At 42.7% G+C, this 17,402-nt stretch overlaps 1 protein-coding gene across 1 annotated transcript; it reads right to left on the bottom strand.

Moving 5' to 3' along the window:
- Window positions 1-3,082: 3,082 nt before the first annotated feature.
- Window positions 3,083-13,182, bottom strand: PTGDR (prostaglandin D2 receptor). Its single transcript, XM_038544716.1, has 2 exons — window positions 12,331-13,182; window positions 3,083-5,022 (listed from the first exon to the last, which is right to left on the bottom strand). The coding sequence occupies exons 1-2, from the start codon at window positions 13,165-13,167 to the stop codon at window positions 4,783-4,785; spliced, it is 1,077 nt and encodes a 358-aa protein (XP_038400644.1). The 5' UTR covers window positions 13,168-13,182; the 3' UTR covers window positions 3,083-4,782.
- Between the last annotated feature and the right edge of the window lie 4,220 nt (window positions 13,183-17,402).

Below are 17,402 nucleotides of genomic sequence, written 5' to 3'. Positions count from 1 at the left end.
ACTAATAGCTTTTTATTAACTTGGGTGTGTAGTATGTAATTAAAAGCCACAGGTAATTCAGAGACTTCACTGGAATCAATAGCTGCAATCTTCTGTCCAGAGAAGTGGGGATGTAACAAAAAAGGGGGGGTACTTTTTTGTTTAGAATTTTCCCCTTTCCTAACTGTTCTTGAGTGTATTGAAACTAAGAAGCAGAAAATGGCCAAAAAATGCAACTTAAAGAAAAACAAGAGACATAGCTAAATCATCAGTTGGAATCCTTCCTGTCAGTTCTGCCTACTAAAAAGCTGTGATTCATGTCTCCCTCCTCACTGCTTGTGTTCAGCTCCTCCTTACTTCTCTCCCTCCCTTGTAGCAAGGCCCTCTGACGGTATCCGTATGGCATCTTCATGCCCCTCCAAGTAGAAAGATCATAAAAGGCGGCCCATTCCTCTGAGCTGATGCAGCCCACAGCCAGGTGAGCAGGGTTGGGCTGTATTTCAATCCAACTCAGTTAGCCAGCACCCTGGTCTAGTGTATGGACTGCACACCTGCACAGGACCTCAGCACACACACTCCCATCTGGTGCCCCACCTGTCCCATCCACAGCTCATGCCACCATCATGACCTTCCTCAAATTCCATTCTGTGTGCATACTTGCTTCAAAGTCTCTGACCTTCCACCATTGCACCCAACATTCCATATGATATGAAACCTGCTTCTCTTTTCAGATTTTTTGTCACCTTTGCTCACAATTCCCAGGCTTCTGTCAAATGGAGCTACTAATGAAGCCTGAACATGCCACACTCCTTTATTCCTGTATGGCTTTGCACTACTATTCCTTTAGACTAGAAAGCTTTTCGTTCATGCCTTTCTCCCTATGTTTTTTTGGTCAATTTCTAGTCATTCTTTTAAAAAGACCATTTTATGTGAAAGAAACATGGACTATTTTTTTAAAGCTTTTATTTATTTATTCATGAGAGACACACAGAGAGAAGCAGAGACACAGAGGGAGAAGCAGGTTCCTTGCAGGGATCCTGATGTGGGACTCGATCCCTAGACCCAGGATCAGGACCTGAGCCGAAGGCAGATGATCAACTGCTGAGCCACACAGGCATCCCCATGGACTTACTTTAAAACTTGGAAAATGCAAAGAATTAGGGGGGAAAGTCCATATGAAAAGGTTAACTGTGGTTCACACTTCTGATTCTTTGATTCACTTTTTCAAGGTATTTTCTATGCATATATATTTATGGATCATACCTTAAAAGTTTGTATCATGCTTTTTTTCTTTTTAAGATCTTATTTATTTATTTGAGAGAGAGAGAGAGAGAGAGAGAAAGAGAGAGAGAGAGAGAGAAAAGACACAGGCAGAGGGAGAAGCAGGCTCCATGTAGGGAGCCCTGATGTGGGACTCGATCGCAGGTCTCCAGGATCAGGCCCTGGGCCGAAGGTGGTGCTAAACCACTGAGCCACCTGGGTTGCCCTCATGCTTTTTTTCACCTAATATTACATTGTAAATTTCCTTCTCAATTTTTACAAATTATTTGAAAAAAACTTTTTTAATGGCTACATAATTCTCATGTTCATCTGTGTGCATACGATCGATCCTTGAACACAAGGAGGTCAGGGACCCCAACTACACCCCTAACAGTCAAAAACTTTCATATAACCTTTGACTCCCCCAAAACTTAACTACAAATAGCCTACTGTTGACTGGAAGCCTTACAAATAACATAAGCAGTCAATGAACACATATTTTGTATGTTATATACTATATTCTTACAATAATAGCTTTTTCTTAATTTTTTTTTGTATTTCTAGTTAATACTAGTTTGTCTTTTTCCAAAACCAAATTGTTGCAAATCTCCAAAATTTTTTTCCAATATATTTGTTGAAAAGAAATCCACAAATCAGTGGATCTGCACAGTTCAAACCTGTGTTGTTTTATTAAAGATCAACCGTATAATGTATCTGAGGAGTTTGTTTAACCCTTGTTCTGGTCTTTGGATGTTTTTTTTTTTTTTCATTTTTTCCTATTATAAATAATGCTACAAGGAAGAGCTTAGTACATAACTGAGACAGCCCCTCTGAGTATTCTAGAGGATTCTAGAGTGGGATTACTGGGATGGTAAAAAAGAACACTTTTAGATTCTTGATATGCATTGTTGGGTTGCTATCAAGAAAAGGTGGTCAAATTTATAAACTCATCAGTCATGTTTCTCTCTTTTTTTAAGATTTTATTTATTTATTCATGAGAGACACAGATAGGCAGAGACATAGGCAGAGGGAGAAGCAGACTTCCTGTGGGGAGCCGGATGCGGGACTCAATTCCAGGACCCAGGATCACACCCTGAGCCAAAGGCAGTCGTTCAACCACTGAGCCACCCAGGGTTACTATTGAGATTTATACATTTCGGGGGTTTTAAACTTGATAATTTGACTTTAATTGTGCATTTTTTTGATTAGGCTGAAAAATTTTCTAATTATTAACCATATGTAGTTTTTCTTTTATAAGTTATCTCTTGGGGTCTTTTAGCCAGAGTCAAACTTCCTACTCATTTTCAATAGTTGACTTAAGCATCTTGTCACTGTTAAGTTCTCCTGACGGTCCTACAAACAACCCCTAGTTCAGACCTCCTCTTCTAATTGGACTGGGACTTCTGTACTCTTTTATAACTGCTTATGAATCTGTCTTCCCCACTCAACAATGAGAAACTCATGGGCCAGGGTTGAGTCTTCTGTATTCTTTTCCTCAGCACCTAACCAATTACCTGACAAAAGGTATGAGTCAATGAAGCCTTATTTAATGATCTAATGAATAAATGGAAAACAAATAAAAGATCATTGAAGAGTTGACTTCTAAATTAATATGGATTTCATCAGGATGGTATATTTACATTTTGTATTAAACAGAAAGGATTATTAAGTCCTTAGACAAAGCTACGCAAACTTGTTTAGAGTAATATAAATTTGAATAGAAGAGCATATAAAAATTCATACTATTAAATAAACCCTAGAAAATGAAATACTATTGGCAACTGTTTATTCAAAAAAGAAAGCTAAACAGTTTTCTTTCATTTAAAGAAATTTTCTCTGCCAATACTATAAAATTATTTTTATTGATTCATCTGAGAACTTATCAAATTGGCTCGACAATTATCATACATATTTTCCAAAAGGAAAACACAAAAAAAGAAGTACTTCCTCTGACAATAGAACACGTATTATATTTACACATTAAATACACAAATGAACGTTACACTTGAAAACAAATCCATTTTTGTCATGTTATACTCTAAAATTACAACTTGTATATTCCTAATTTGGCCATTTCACAGTTTTGCTATACCACACAAACACACACACACACATATCTATCTAGGTTAATACATCTGTGAGATAAATCAGAGGTTGAAAATGGGGTTGCTGCTAAGATGGAAATACGACAAATATTCTTGTCTCTGGAAGGGATGGTTGAATGGAGGTCCTGGGACTATTCAAATGTAGCCAGCTCTCCAGCTCAGAGTCTTTGAGTGTGCTGGAGTACAAGGAGATCTCAGACGGGCTGAAACCTCTCTAACATTCCCGTGTGTTCTTTTACCAAAGGTGAACGTTCTTACCTACAAGCTGGGTTTAGAGTTTCTTGTTTGGTTTATTAGCTGCAGTTGTGTTTTCCCCACTTTCCCCTTTTGGTCATAGTGTTGCTAACCTCTGTAAACATTTAAATGTACAATTAAAGTGCTCAGTTGTGCTACATCTGAGCCACATCCTGCTCTGGTTTTGAAAGCATAGCTCTCAGGAACCTCAACATAATCTTACTTATTATGTTTCCACAAAAAGCTGAATATGGCTGTTAACAGGTAGTCATTGAGGTTGTTGCTACCATCCTCAATTAAGGCTGACTGAGTCCTGGGTGGACTTTGCTCTGTGCTGAATGCCCTGCTGCTTCACACAGAAAAATGCGGTAAACATGACGCTCTGATAAGTCATACATCACTGTTTTTCAAAAGAAGCATGAACTCCTCCTGCAAAGAATCCATCAATATGATAAACCTATAAAATGAAGTTTCCAAAAATCGAAACATTTTGTAACCCACTCCCAAATTTTGATGCCTGCCCTAACACACAAGAAACTAGACTTCAAAAGATAAAGACTAATTTTTCTTCTCTGGGTTGTGGGCCATACTCACACCTTGCCTTGCATCTGCTTATTTATGGATTGCCTCCCTACATGGGCCTCCTCCAAAGGGTGGCTGGGGAAGGTCTCACCAAACCCTGACCTGGCTATATTTCCCACCTCACTTCTCTGTGGAGCATCTATAATTCAGGCTATTATGCTACAAAATAAATCAAGTTTCACTAGAAATGAATAGGGTAGGAAATTTTAAGAATACACCTCGCATAACTGTAAACAGTGGTGTTTCTGTTGGATCTGAATAAAGACCTAGAGGTCTCTAGGCCTCTCTAAAATTTAGGGACACCAAGCACAAATGTTGGAACAAAAAGTATCATTGCTTTAAGACTTTTAACATTGGTTACAATATGTGAAATTGTAGTTGCTGTTGACAACTCGAAATGAAAACATCTACTGAACGGGCTCATGAATATAGAGTGACCACACATTGTTAAAGATGTTACCAGCTATCAAATAGTTTTGAAAATACATTTAGATGCTTTGTTATAGGAGATAACTTTTAAATTTTAAGTTGTTTCTTTTTTTTTTTTAATCATGGTTCTTTGACACAAAGTATAACGTATTCGTATTCCTCAGTTTACCAGAGACTAGATGGTAAAACACTGTTACAGACTGGACTCCATGTTCGTTCGGCACGAATTGCTCGGCCAGTTTCTGTACATAAGAGGCCTTATGAAAATCTTGTGGAAAAACATCCGAAATACTGGTGTTCTGAAAATTATGAAAATCCAAGGATCCACAATGGAGATTACAGATAGAAAACGCAAGGCTCGGAGGTCTTCCACTTCTTCAGTGTTTCCATCTTTCTCATGGACAGTTTTAAATGCTCCATAGTAAGCACGATACTGTTTAAAGAAAAAAAAAATCCCATTATGATATTGAAAGGTTGATGGTAGAGATAAATGCACTTACCTCACTTTAGAAACATTAATTTCGTACGAACATAAAGACTCAGCTTGGAATATTCGTTTTTGGCAAATGTGTAAGCAGCAACGGCCACTGCAGCTACCGGGTGAGGCAGGAGCCTAGCAGGTGCAGGGCTGACCTGAGGGCTGTGTGGAAGGGAGGCTCCCCTGGGAGCCCCGGGCTCAGTCCCTGGAGGCCGTTCTGCCTGCTGTGAGGCTGCAGGCCTGGGGTTTCCAGGTCCCTGCCACACAGAGGAAGAGCTGAGGTGGGGCAGATCCAGTCCACCCAGTCTTTTACAGACAGGGTCACCACATTTTCATAAATGCAGAGATTTTCTTTTCTTCAGTTCTTTCTTTCTTCTGCCTGCTTCCCGTCCTCTGATTAGCCCAGAGAGAAGCCTTACTTGTGAAATGTCACATGTATGGAGACAACAATGAAACAGAAACTTTTAATCAACGTGAGGAGACAGGAAATACTCCAGTGAGAAGATCGAAGGAGACTGACAAAAGGACCTGCTAACTTGAGTGAATTACTTATTCTCAGAATAGATGGTTACCTTTCTGTAGTTGACACCCTCTTTTCAGACTAGAACACACACACACACACACACACACACACACACACACACACACAGAAATAGAAGCCTACTTACTTGGGCCTGATTCCCCTATTGTCTTGATCTTTCCTGCGGTGTCTGTGGAGTTCTGCAAACTGCCCTCTCCCGTGGCTTTTCCGGTCACTAAGCCACGATGGCCAACGCTTCTGCCAGCACTCCAGTCAGCTCCCACTCTGCTGGAGGCCAGCCACTCCATTCCCCATGCCTATCGAGATTCTAAATCCATAATGGGACAAAATGGACTCTAATGGGACAGAAAGTATATAAGCTCCACGTTTGTGGAGGGGGACATGAAAAACTGCCCAGACCAGACCCATTTGGGGGCAATCAAGGAACATGAAATGTGTTTTCTCATAATTGTTTCCTTACCTTTTACTCTTTTTTCTATAGAGCATTTCATTGGGCTCGGACATTGCCATCTACCCCACTTAAGAAGAGATACTCATGGGACACCTGGGTGGCTCAGTGGTTAAGAGTCTACCTTTGGCGTAGGGTGTGATCCTGGAGTCCTGGGATTGAATCCCACATCAGGCTCCCTACGTGGAGCCTGCTTCTCCCTCTGCCTATGTCTCTGCCTCTCTCTCTCTCTTTCTCTCTGTGTCTCTCATGAACAAATAAAAGAAGAAGAAGGAGGAGGAGGAGGAGGAGGAGGAGGAGGAGGAGGAGGAGGAGAAGGAGAAGGCGAAGGCGAAGAAGAAAAGATACTCATGGAATGCCTTAGATGGCTTAGTCGGTTAAGCATCTGACTTCAGCACAGGTCATGATCCCAGGGTCCTGGGATGGAGCCCTGCATGGAGCTCTGTGAGCTCACTGGGGAGTCTGCTTGTCTCTCTCCCTCTCCCTCTCCTCCTCCCCCTGCTCGTGCTCTTTCTCTCTCAAATAAATAAATAAATAAAATCTTAAAGAAAAAGAAGATATATTCATATCTAAACGCCCTCTCCTATCATAATTGATTACTACTACTAGTACTACTAATGGCTAATGCCCATGTAGGACTTAACTATATCCAGGTACTGTAAATAAGCATTTTATTTTAAAAACTTCATTTCACCCTCACAAAAATCCTATGCAGGATGATCATTATCTCCATTTCACAAATGTCAAAACTGAGCATTTCACTTTAAAATCTTTTGGATTTTACATGTCCAAATCCTAGCTCCTTTCAGGGTTTATCTCTGTTACAAAGTCCTTCTGGAAGTCTCTTGGCAGTAGTGGTTAAGCCCATTGGCTTTAGAGTCCTGACTATGGGGTCAGATGAAATCCTCTCACTAGCTGTGTGAAATTGGGCAAATGATTCCATTTCCTCATCTGCATGATGGGGATAATTGTACCCACTTTCCTTCCATCACTGTTAGGAAGTTTGAATACGATGGTTTATACCTTGACGACAGCTCCCAGCACATAAGAACTCAAAAATTTGGTAGTATTATTATTTTATCAATTAGTAGTGACTCCTTTTCTCCTCTAAACTCCCTCATGGCCCCAATCACTCCAGCCCTCACTCAGTATCTCAGGTTGTGTAGGCAAATGTGATATTTTTCTCATTTTATATCCTCACAGTGAATTACAGTGTCTTGAATGTTGTAGGTACCAGCTACATGCTGAATTCAATAAATGGTTGACCATAGGCTATACATTTGATTTAAAAAGCAAATACTTTATGTAAGTTTGTTTTTACGTTTGTTCCTTCCTCTTGAAAGTGGAGTACAGTGATATATAATTCCAACTATTTCAGAGTATTCGATTAGTTAGGATCTGAGTAACTAAATGACATCTACATAACTGAAACCATTTTATTCCTATGCAGTATTCATCCGTGTCAGTTCTATTGCATATAACTAGGTTATTTGTATTTTCCAGTCACTTGATTTATATTAGAAATGTATTGTTCTACACCTGGCTTTTTAATTTTTTTACTGATCGAGTCTAAAAATGTGACAGAAATTAATTCATTTATGACAGTAATGAAAACACATAGTCTATAAATCCTGAAAAAAGTTATCAACTTGAACACAATTTAGACTTTCAAAAGATCTCTGTTGCTCAATACAACTCTCTAGAACACACTTTATAAACTTTTCCTATGAAAGATGATTGGATTAAAGAGTAATCTCAGATTATACACCACATATGTTTAAAGTCGTTCAATTCACACAGCTAATTGATGTGAGAAGAGCGCCCTCAACTGGAGTTGAGGAGTCCATTAAGGAGTCCATTTAGGAGTCAATTTAGGAGTCCATTAAGACAATGTTGCCATTGCCAATTTGCTGGAGCCTTATATAGCTGGACATCCCTGTGAGGAGAGAGCTCTCTGGATTCCAACAGCCCCTTCTATCATGTTCATCCATCACAACACCTTAGACCAAATCCTCTGCTCTAGACCTTTAAATCCACTTTCAACATTTTTTCCTGGGTGTAGGTCTTGCCCACCATCCCTTACATACATCTGCCAGCTTTCTTTGAAAGGAGCATCTTACCCATTCTTTTTTGCCCACCAGAATGAATACATACATGAGTTATCTCAATATTTGTAGGATGTCCTTCATCACTTCTCTGACTCCATGGATTCTGATATATGCAATTACACAAGTTCATACTTATCCTTATCTGGCTTGTAAACCTCTCAGCTATTATTAGATCTATCTAATCTATCATTAGATTCCTTTCTCATCTGTCCCTGCTTCTCTACCTACCTCCAATACATTGTAAGCCTCTCAGGTAAATTAATTTTGATTAAAATATGTTATATGCATTAGAGAATTGCCGCAAACTGCTTCTAAAGCTCATTCGATATTCCCTGTGTTTTCTTCCCAAGAAAGTTTTCAAGTTGGAAATTTGAAAATTCAATTTGGTTAAGTATCTTGCTCTAATGCAGCATTATAGCAAAATTAATTTAAAAAAATCAAACCCAACATACTTTTCACTGGCTTAATGAAATACAATATTCATGCTATGAGTAGGGTTTTTTTTTTTTTAAGGTTCTTTTGTCCCTTCATATATAGCTTTACTCTTTCCAATTGTTAGACTCATTCCGTAGAAAAGCGATTTTCAAAGTGTAGAGGTTTTCAATTCTCTGTGAGTGTGTCTTCAGGGTCAAAACTATTTTCTTTTTTTTTTTTTTTTTTTAAATTTTTATTTATTTATGATAGTCACACAGAGAGAGAGAGAGAGAGGCAGAGACACAGGCAGAGGGAGAAGCAGGCTCCATGCACCGGGAGCCCGACGTGGGATTCGATCCCGGGTCTCCAGGATTGCGCCCTGGGCCAAAGGCAGGCGCCAAACCGCTGCGCCACCCAGGGATCCCAAAACTATTTTCATAAAAAAGAAATTACTTGCCTTTTTTACTCATAAATTTTATCAAAGATACCTGATGTGTAATGACATCATCACTTCCATGGCTAATGGAATATATACTGTGTATTCTTGTGTTTTTAGACCTTTCTAAGGTAGTTGATTTGGGGTATACACATATGTACATTTTCAGAGACTGTTTTCAATACTTCTGTGCTCTTAACACTTCTGTGCTCTTTTTCTGTTTTACCTGCTATAATCTCTATAATTTTATTCTCATTCTTAAATCATTGTGAAAGCCTAATGTTTTCCTTACACCTATGCATCTCTTTTGTTGCAAAAACAAAAGTACGTTTTGTTAACTTGTTTTGCAATAATACTTAAATTTTTTCTTATTTTAAATTTCAATATGATAAATACTGATAGCTATAATCTACAAAAATAAAAGTTCTTTGCATCCTTAATAATTTTAAGAGTGAAAAGGGCTCCTTAGACCAAAACATGTTAGAAAACCACTGCATTAGAAAGTAATGCCCACTGAGGATATTTGGAAGTGTTTGCTGAATCACTATATTGTACACCAGGAACTAATACTACACTGTATGTTAACTAACTGGAATTTAAATTAAAACCCTTTAAAAAAGAAAATAATGCTATCTCCTGAGGAGATCATATTTCTTGGTTAATTTTCTATGTCCAGGAGGCAATAATAATAAATGGAAATCATAATTAATAATAATGGTACTAATTTTTGAGGCCAGACACCTGGTTAGGTGCTTTATTTTTATTCATTCAAATCTTCACAACTATCTTACAGGCAAGTATGGTTATCCTTGTTATAGATCAGAAAATTGATGTTAGAAAAGATACTTGAGCCACTATCATAGCTAGTAAGTGATGAAGGCTAATTCAAACCAATGTATTATGCTAAAGCCCTTATCCTTTCTAGAAAGTTATAGTTCCTGTGAAGAATGCTGTCTGCATTGCTTATCTTTGGAACATTACAGTTTTTTTTTTTAATAAAATCATTTTCAGGGACGCCTGGGTGGCTCAGCAGTTGAGTGTCTGCCTTTGGCTCAGGGTGTGATCCTGGTCCCAGGATCGAGTTCCACACTGGGCAATCTGCGAGGAGCCTGCTTCTCTCTGCCTGTGTCTCTGCCTCTCTCTCTGTATTTCTCATGAATAAATGGGAAAAAAATCTTTAAAAAAATCATTTTCAAATCCATTATTTCTTTCTATCCTCACAATCCCCTCTAAGTTATTCAAGTCCCCTGAGAGACATGTCCAAATGCAATACTCTCACATTATACTCTATTCTGTCTTTTCTGCATTATTATTACCAAGACATTCCAACTGAGGACATGATATACATGCATTTGGCTACTGTCTGCTTTTTCACAGCACAGGTAATTAAGGCTATTTACTTAAGAGCAGAGGTCTGGGTGAGGGGCACTGAGAGGGGCACTTGACGGGATGAGCACTGGGTGTTATACTATATGTTGGCAAACCAAACTCCAATAAAAAAATATGCAAAAAAAAAAAAAAAAAAAGCAGAGGTCTGCAAACATTCTGTGTAAAGAGCCCAACAGTAAGTGTTTTAAGTTTATAGCTCAAACAATAAGTGTTTTAGGTTTTATAGCTCAAGAGGCAAATGGTGAGTGTTTGGTAGGTACTTTTGTAACAAGAGAGAAAACACATTTCCACAACTTTCATCCATGAAATTTAAAATGTAATAATAATTAAGTATTTGAGGGGGCAGTAGTTCATGTCTACTATGGAGAAAAATCAAAACCTTTTTTTTTTCTTGGAATAGTATTTGAATTAATTGGGGTTTAGAGTTCCTGTTCACTATCATCAAATAGATTGCAAAATCAGTTCATTTGTAAATACTATTCTTAATTCCACCCACTGTACAAAAACAGCAGGCAGGATGGATTTGGAGTGTGGGCTGTGGTGTGCCAACTTCTGCTTTAGAGTGTGGTCCTCCAAATGGGATCCCTACCAGCAGCTTTCACCTCACCTGGGAACTTATTAAAAGTAAGAATTCTTCAAAAACATCTGAATCAGAAACTCGGGAGAGGAGGCAGGCATCTGTGTTTTTCAAAGTCCTACTGGTGATTCCGAGCAAGTTAAAGTTTGAGAACCACTGCTTCATATCTATGTCTATATCTTACCTATTCATACAGATATAGATTTATTTATTTATGGGAATTCTGACCTTAACCCTGCATGATGATGCCACAGACAACTCTGTTCCCACACATGAAAGCCTTCGTTTAAGGAAAATCCCATTATATTTCACCTTGATCCAATCTTGAAAGTATCATCCAAAATTGCTACGTTGCCATAAGAAACTTAACATTCCTATTCACAGAAGTCTCAGCATTCAAAAGCACTGAATTAGCAATAAATTTATTTAAATGTTGCTCCTGTTGAACAAGCACCCTGGGGCTGGGGGCAAGTCTTCTCAGCATCGCATCAGCCGCTCCCAGAAGTGTTGGCTGGGACTCCAGGAGGAAATACCATCAAAACGACGAAGTAATTCAATCTCCACCACCACCCCCGTTAGTCAACTGAAACCGGAGATAATGGCTTTCATGTCACTTCGCTTGCCAAGACAGACACAAGGCCTGTCAGGACAGGCTATCAAAACGACACCATTGGCTGAACTGTGCCCACACCCCTACCTGTCCAAACAACCTCCCACCTCCATGGCCACCATCCTCCGTGGCGGCAGCACCAGGAACAGCAGCCACCACTCCTCAAAGTTGACGTAGTTTTAAAAAAAAAAAAATCTAGCTTTACTCTCTCATCTGGGCATATCACTCTGGAAGGATTACACCTCCCCTTATTCTTTGGCCACGCTAACACCTTTTGCGGGAAAACTCCCAGGTACATTTGCCTATATCCGGTGCCACTAAAATCATGGGCAGGTCTAAGGACTGAAACACAGTGCCTAGCCCCCGGGAAGGGAAGAACTCGTACTGCCAAGGAGGAATCACATCGCGCTCTTCAAAATTCCGAGGCGCAAAAATAAGCCCGAGATCTTCCCAGAGGGAAGGAGAGGGGCGAGGGTACTGCTAAGCGGAGAGCTTCTGCGGGGCTACGAAGACGCGATCAGACTCTGTCTTTCCCTTCCTTTCTCTGACTTTCCCCGTTCTGGTTCAACAAACCCGCTTCTGTGTCCTCGGGGCTATGGAAGGAACTCAGATCTGGGCTCTGGAGGGAAAGCCAAGACACGCTCGGGGCCCAGGGAGCAGCTCCTCCTGCGCGGCGTGCAACAGCCTCCACCCTTGCCTCCCGCCCCCGCGGCGGGCCGCGCTCCTGCGCCGGGACTCACTATTAAAGGCAGGGAGCACATAGTGAAGAGCACGGTCATGAGGGCCAGCAGCAGCAGGTGGTCCAGCTCCTCCAGGGGCTGCGCCGCCGCGTCCCTCTCGTCCGCGCCCGGCTCCGCGCGGTCCCGGGCGCCCGAGCGCGGGCGCTGCCGCAGCCGCCGGTGCATGGCGTAGAGGTTGCGCATGGCGCTCAAGTTGCACAGCACGATGGCGAGGACCAGCAGCGCCATGAGGCTGGCGTAGAGCGCTGAGTAGCCCAGCACCGACCACGAGCGCTCCTCGTGCATCATCTGGATGAAGCACCAGGTGCCAGGACAGTACTGCACGAACTTCCCGAAGCCCGCGAAGGGCAGCGCGCAGAAAACCAGGCAGAAGGCGCCCACGATGGGCGCCACGAGCGCGCCGCGGCGCAGGGTGATGTGCCGTCGGTAGAAGAAGGGGTGCCCCAAAGACAGCCAGCACTCCAGGGCCATGGCCAGGAGCTGCAGCGTCGAGGCGAGCCCAAAGAAGGACATGAAGAAGGCGAAGGCTTGGCACAGCGAGCTGCCCGACGCGGGCGCCAGTCCCCACAGGCTCCGGTTCTGCGCGTAGGCGGCCAGCACGAAAGGGCTCACGAGGGACTTGCCCAGCAAGTCTGTGACCGTCAGGCCGCACACCAGCACGCAGAAGACCGAGGGCGGCGGGCGCGGCCGGCACGAGCCCAGCCCGGAGCGCGCCAGCAGCCCCAGGGCCAGCAGGTTGCCCAGGAGACCTGCGCTGAAGAGCACCGCGCCCATCGTCGCCGAGTTGCCCTTCTCCACCGAGGTGGTGTTGTGGCAGCGGTAGAGCGGCGGCCGCATGGCGGGCGGCTCGGCGGGCAGGCGCGGGGCTGCGGAAGGGCCAGGGGCCCCGGCGCCGGCGGGCGGGCACCCCCGGCGGCTGCGCGCGCGGCTCGGGACGGGAGGCCGCGCGGCCGAGGAAGCTGCGCGGGCTGCAGGGTGTTCCGCTCGGCGGGCGCCTCCTATCTAAACCCTCGGTCGCACCCCGCCCCCCGGGGCGGGCCGCTTGCGCACCCCGCGCTGGCTGTGCGGAGCCCCCGACAGCCGCCCAAAGATCCCCGCCCCGCCGCGGCGCCCAGAGGAGAGCCGAGCCCTAGTGCCCCGAGGCGGAAAGAGAGAAAAGTAGCCAGAGGCTGAGCGCCCGGGGCCCATCCTTCCTACGGACGAGGCAAGAGAACCGCTGGATTGGAGGCTGCTAGGGCGGAGAAGGGCGTGGGGACGCCGTGGCGGCGGAGCTGGGACACAAGCACGGAGGGCAGGCTGGGAAACACTACTGGCTTTTGAATCAGTGCGCTGAGGAAGGGTCAAGGTAACCCGCACTCGCATCCTACTCAAGCCTTAGCGCGCATTGTCTTCCTGGTCCGTGCAGGCTGAACCATGACCTCGATTGTAGAGGCTAGAGGCGAGGAACAGGAGGCCTTGCGTGGTTAAGTTCTGTTTGCCCAAGGTAACTGCCAGTAAGCGGTGGAAGTGGTCCTGGAACCCGTACCTTGTGTCGCTTCCGTGCCCTCTCCTCTGGAGAGGTTGGTTAGATTTCAGGGAAGTGGCTCCAGGCAAAACCAAGAAGAGATGTTGGCCCTGGGTAGGGGTATGGGTAAGAGCACTAATGCTGTTATCGTCTAGCCCAGGGTTCGAGTCCTGATTCTTCTGCCTGCCACGCACTGCTTTTGTGACCCTGAGGGCCTTGCTTAACTTCTCAAGGAGTTAACATCTAGCCAGCCTGCTTGGCTCTTGAGGTATAGAGAGGACGTTTGTAAAGTGCAGACCCGCGAGGATGTGCTCAGTACAATGCCGCTGTCAGGATTCTCACCTGTCTTAAGGAAGGCTGTTTTGGTAGCTGAAATTTAACTGCAGTTTTTAGCATGGATTTGGAAACCAGAAAACAGTAGACTTGGTTTAGAGCTTTCTCACTCTGGTTTGTGACTACTAGAAAACATTTGTTCCCTTCTGGTCTTTGACTTGCCTGCATCATAGGGGCAAGGGAGTTCATGGTGATAAGTGTGATTTCTTTCTGTAACACTTGACAAGAGAGAAGAGCAACTGGCTTTGAGTGTGAAATTTGAGTGGGATTATTGGGACCATATTACACAAGCAAGTAGATTATGCTTGGCTTCCAGAAGCCTATACTTAGGAACAGTGCTTGTTTTAATGGATAGACTCCGACAGAGTGCAAGACTCTTGAGCTTTCCATGTGAAAGCCAGAGAATCTGCCTCCAGATTGAAAGCTTGGCCAGAAATTCAGGCCATGGGATAGAGATGAAGAATCTAAGCTTTGGAATTGGATAACTCTGGAATTGGATGGCTGTGGCCCTGAATTAGTTTACTCAATCTAGGTAAATCTCTGTGCAGATAGGATATGGGATTTATGCTGACCTCCCAAAGTTGCTGTCAAGTTGAAAAAACCCAAGTGTTGGCAGAGAGTAATAATAACAACAGTAATTGTAACAGCTAACATTTATAGGCCCTTATACACGCTAGGCACTTTCAAATCCTTTCACATCTGTTGACTCAGTTAATAGAAGGTATTCCATGGGGTGAGTTCCCTTGTCTTCCACCTTCTCCCACTCATCCCCACCTCCAGCCCTTAATGACCCATGATGGGTTTAGAATAGTCCGACTTGAGTTGATCAAGTGGAAGAAGGAACAGGCTCTGAAAACCAAAGACACAAAATCTGATGACATCTGAGGCCTCCTTTCCAGAAAGACAGACAGACCGACAGACACACAAGCACATACACTCACAATTTACACTAATTATAGTGTGTTACCAGTTTCCTGAAGTCCCACTGTGGTGTCCAGAGGAGGCCCCATGGACTCTAGCTTAAAAAACCTCCCCTAAGGATGCTGTCCAGGGGTGTTCTCCGAAGCATACCTACTCCAATTCTTTGCAGCCTTGTTTTTCTGTCACAGCTGCCTTTACCTCTGTACCCTCCTCAGAAGCATACAAATGTAAGCAACTTTTTAGAAACAGCTCCGAAGAGTGACTGAAAGGAGAGCTGTGATCCTTGACAGTGTTTATATATGTCATGCCTCAAAGGTTGGTGGCCTCTCATGAGTACAATTCAGGAAACCACATGTTTCCTCCTGGCTAATGTAGCTGGCCTTTGCCATTGGGTTTCCGCTGCCTTCTTGCCCACTTTGCTCTTGTTTACCCTGCTCTGTTCTCAGGCATAACTTTGGAGTCTCCTAAGAATTCTGATTTTATGAATGTACTGTTCAGCTAAGAAAAGCGTAATTTGTTCATGCATCATGCATTTATTTTGAGCTCTTTGGTGCCGGGCATGGCAGTGAGGAATGTCAGCAGTGCACAGCAAAAAAAAAAAAAAAAAAAAAAAAAAGGAAGGCAGATGTCATGTCCGGTGACTTTTACATAGTTACAGCTTTTTATATCAGTTTTCAGAATAGTAAGGCTAATTTTTTTTTTTCTGGTAAGAGGAAAATTTTTAATAAAGATATCCTGGCCCATCTTGGGCTTGGTAAGTTATCTTCATTATTTGCAGAACTGTACTGGGCAGCTTAATTGGCTTATAAAACAATCTGGGAAAATACGCATGGCATAATGTGAATATATAATTATGATTTTGTAATTGTAAAAACCATATATGCTCATGGACAAGACCTAAAAGTTGACATAGGCAAAGGAAACATTGACTTAAACTTGGGAAGAGATGGTAGAAAATTTCTTTTTGGGTTTCTGATATTTCCAATAAAGTATCTGTAATAATTATCTTAAAAGGTTTTAAACAGAAAGCAAGTGTATGCTCATGGCCTGGTTTTAGGAAGAGGAGGAGAAGGAAAAAGAATAGTTTTTCCTAGATCCTTCCTGACTATTTTTCTAAATCTTATCCATCTCTCACTTCTAATGAACTGCAAGCAATATTTCAGGTTGTGGAGTGTGAAAAGTGGAGAATGGAGAGAAGGAAAGATAAAGCTCTTTGGAGTCATATTGTGTAAATTCAACTCTCAGCTTGGCCCCTTACTAGTTTTGTACACTTGAGTAATCTTCTAACCTTTCTAAACCTCAATTTCCTTGTTTGTAAAAATGAGGGGAGGGTGGATAATTGTACTAAACCCACAGGGTTGTTATGTGGCTTAAGTAAAAGTATCTGCATAGAGCAGTATGCTCTATTCAACCTTGGCTGGAATCACCTGGAGAGCTTTAAACATTTTTGATGCTTCAGCATCCTCAACCAATTATATCAGACTCTCTGGGGATGCTTTCCCAGCTTCAATATTTTTGAAGCTCCCCAGTTCATTCTACTGTGCAGCGAGGGTGGGAACCACTGTTAGTTCATGTTTCTGTGAAGCATGGTGCTATGACATGCTTTGCATGGCTCTGCTAGTGAGGTTAATGTTTTCATTCCTGCCAGCCACACCAAAGAAGTTTTATTTATCTCCCTTTTTGCAGGTAAGGAAAACGAGACTCAGGTTAATAACTTCTTCAAGCTCACATAACTAATAAGTGATGAGGATACAATGGCATCTAGATTTTTGGATTCCTTAAGCCTCTGCTTTGGAGAAAAAGAAGAGCAGAGAAGGTAAGAAAGTGAGAGAAAAAGAAAGGACTCAGATTGCCTGTGTGTGCTCAAAAGTTGGGAGGCAGAGCTACCACCAGGATCAGAGAGCATGCCAGTCCCCTACAGTTCTGCTGGCCACATAATATCTTGTGGCCACGTCTGTGCAAATGTCATTTTAGCATCTGTTTGCTGAAATTTGCAGGTAGTTTAGTAAAGTCTTCATTTTGTCAGATTTGGATTCCAGCTTTATTGGGTCCCCCAGGCTTTTATCCAGTAAGAGATTCCATTTTGATATCTTTTGCTGCCAAAGTGAGAAATTAAATCCTTCAGAGATTCTAGGGAATGAGAGTGTCTTGGCCAACCTCAGTTGACCTTTTGTGACCACGTGTAAATAAGAATCAGAATCTCTGTATATTCAGAACTTAAAGAAATATACTCTCAGTTTTCACTTGACTGTAATTTAAACCCTGAAGATCAGCATGAATTTTTGAAAATATCTTCGGGTGTTGACCTACAAGT

This window comes from Canis lupus, chromosome 8 (assembly GCF_011100685.1).
Source record: "Canis lupus familiaris isolate Mischka breed German Shepherd chromosome 8, alternate assembly UU_Cfam_GSD_1.0, whole genome shotgun sequence".
Lineage (NCBI taxonomy): Eukaryota > Metazoa > Chordata > Mammalia > Carnivora > Canidae > Canis > Canis lupus.
The sequence above is the reverse complement of the archived record's forward strand: the minus strand, read 5'-3'. Positions and strand labels throughout refer to the sequence as shown.